We start from the raw sequence: 2067 nt of genomic DNA on the forward strand, positions 1-2067 counted from the left end.
TTTTTTTTTTTTTTTTTTTTTTTTTTTTTTTAAGTGTTATCCATGAACAAATGCACAATTAACAACTTTTTAGCTGATGGAACAAGTAAAATTTCCTTGGAGAGAATTTTTTCCAGCCAGCACCAGCTAAAACTCTCCTTAAGAAACCAAGATGCATGTCCAGCTATGTTCTGAGAGCAAATGATTGTTTTTAAATATATGCTTGATATGTGGGTTTAAAAAGTGACCTCCACATTGCAATCATGTCCTTGGCATTTCTCCATGTGGGACAACAGCCTTTCCCACAAAAGTGCATCTTCAGTCAATTTTACATAGGATATTTCTAAAGTACATGGATGTGACTAAAAGAGTAGAAGGGAACAAACACAGGACAAAATTATTAATCCACTTGATCACTGCAGTTATATTTGCCATACCCGAAAAATGCATTGTGAGCCAAATTCTTTCATCACTTGTGTTTGCAGGCTCCTGCATCCAAGTTCCAAATGTTTGCTGTATCTTAGCCATCTGAACGGGGCTTCCTATCGACTTGATAATACATTCTAAAAGAGAAAGACAGATTGACCTTATCCTTGACTTAAATAGGTTAATAATAGCTGTTTAATGAATCATATTTAAGATGGGTTACCAGCTTTTCTGGGATGGTGGTCATTGGCTTTCTCATCCACTTTTCCCACCAATGTATCGTCGTTTGGTACAGCACAAGTTTCACCTAAAATTGGGGGACAAAAAAATTAAATACTGACTGTCTGGCCTTCTGGGGTGCACTTGTGCTTCTTGTTATTTGACAAAAGCAAAAACTTTGCCTTTTCTTCCTGCCTTGCCTCTTTCATCCTAACATCTAAGGTAGGCAGTTAGGGACAGAAAGCTGTGAGACTGCTGTTGGTAGACTTCCTGTAGCACAAGGCCCACAGCACAAAAGTAGGCTCTAAACCAAGGGTGGGCAAAATATGGCCTGTAGGCCAGATCTGGCCTGTGGAGGGGCTTTGTCTGGCCCATGACGGGTCCCTCGGTCCCGCCTGGCCCAGGCATCGTCCCACGGTGGCACATCCACGGTGGCACACATTAGGTTTGGGGCCTTTCTAGGCAACCAGGAGGCAGCAGCTGCTGGACCCAGCCCAGTGGTACTGGTAGGGACCTATGCACAGTCCTGACCTGCCCCGCGCCTGCTGCAGACTCACCTGCTTACACTGAACAGCTGCAGCAACACCAATGCCAGTGCGGCAGCATGTGCTTGGCATGGGGGAAAAGCAGCCCCTCCCCCTCACCACTGCCCAGTGCTTCCTGCAGCAGCCATGCGGAGCCTGCACTGAGCTGCCCTGTGCTGTCACCCCCACCTCCAGACCACCCTGTGGGGCAGTGGGGGGAGTGCAGAGGAGCCGCAGGGCAGACCAGTACAGGCTGCGCAGGGATGCTACAGGAAACACTGGGCAGCAGTGAGGGCAGCGGGCTGCTTTTCCCCCCCACCAGCCCCACTGCTGCTGCAGCTGTTCAGCATGGGCAGCCGGGTCTGCAGCAGGTGCAGGGCAGGTCAGGGCTGCACATGGGTCCCCGCCAGAATTGCAGGGCTAGGGCCAGCAGCTGCTGCCACCTCAACTGCCTAGAAAAGCAGTCCAGCGCAGAGCTGCTCCAGCCCCACTGTGTGCCCAGGTGCAGTAGGGTACACCACAGGCGGGCAGTGCAGAGCAGGGGTGGGGGCCAAGTCAGGGCTGCACGTACATCTGGCTAATCCACTCCTGCTGGGGTCAGTCCAGAGCAGGTGTGGCGCATGCTGGGGCTGTGCTGCTAGTGGTAGGCTGTTGCGGAGCGGGGCCAGGTGCTGACTCACTATGGGGTGCACAGGGGGGCTCTCATGGTCACCCCACCATACCCTCGAAGCCTACCCTGCAAACCCACAAGCACACTCTCCCCCACATACATCCCCCACACAAACACTGCACCCCCCAGTCACACCCACAGGTCTTTGGGGGGAGGAGCCCCGCTCACTACTACCCCCACACACCCCACCACACACATGTACTAGCCCCCCTCACACCCTGAGCCACCCTCCCCTAACCCCCATGTCCC

The 2067-nt window shown here is 52.2% G+C and overlaps 1 protein-coding gene across 2 annotated transcripts in view; it reads right to left on the bottom strand.

Moving 5' to 3' along the window:
* GLDN (gliomedin) overlaps nucleotides 1–2067 on the bottom strand; it is a 68356-nt gene that overhangs the window by 7175 nt on the left and 59114 nt on the right. For both annotated transcript variants that reach the window (XM_019504213.1, XM_019504214.1), the window contains exons 7-8: nucleotides 629–712; nucleotides 417–542 (exon numbers count right to left, since the gene is read on the bottom strand). In XM_019504213.1, coding sequence (XP_019359758.1) covers nucleotides 417–542; nucleotides 629–712 — 210 coding nt within the window. The remainder of the gene's footprint in view (nucleotides 1–416; nucleotides 543–628; nucleotides 713–2067) is intronic.

Source organism: Gavialis gangeticus, unplaced genomic scaffold, assembly GCF_001723915.1.
Source record: "Gavialis gangeticus isolate Ggan-Ray unplaced genomic scaffold, GavGan_comp1, whole genome shotgun sequence".
NCBI classification, from domain to species: domain Eukaryota; kingdom Metazoa; phylum Chordata; order Crocodylia; family Gavialidae; genus Gavialis; species Gavialis gangeticus.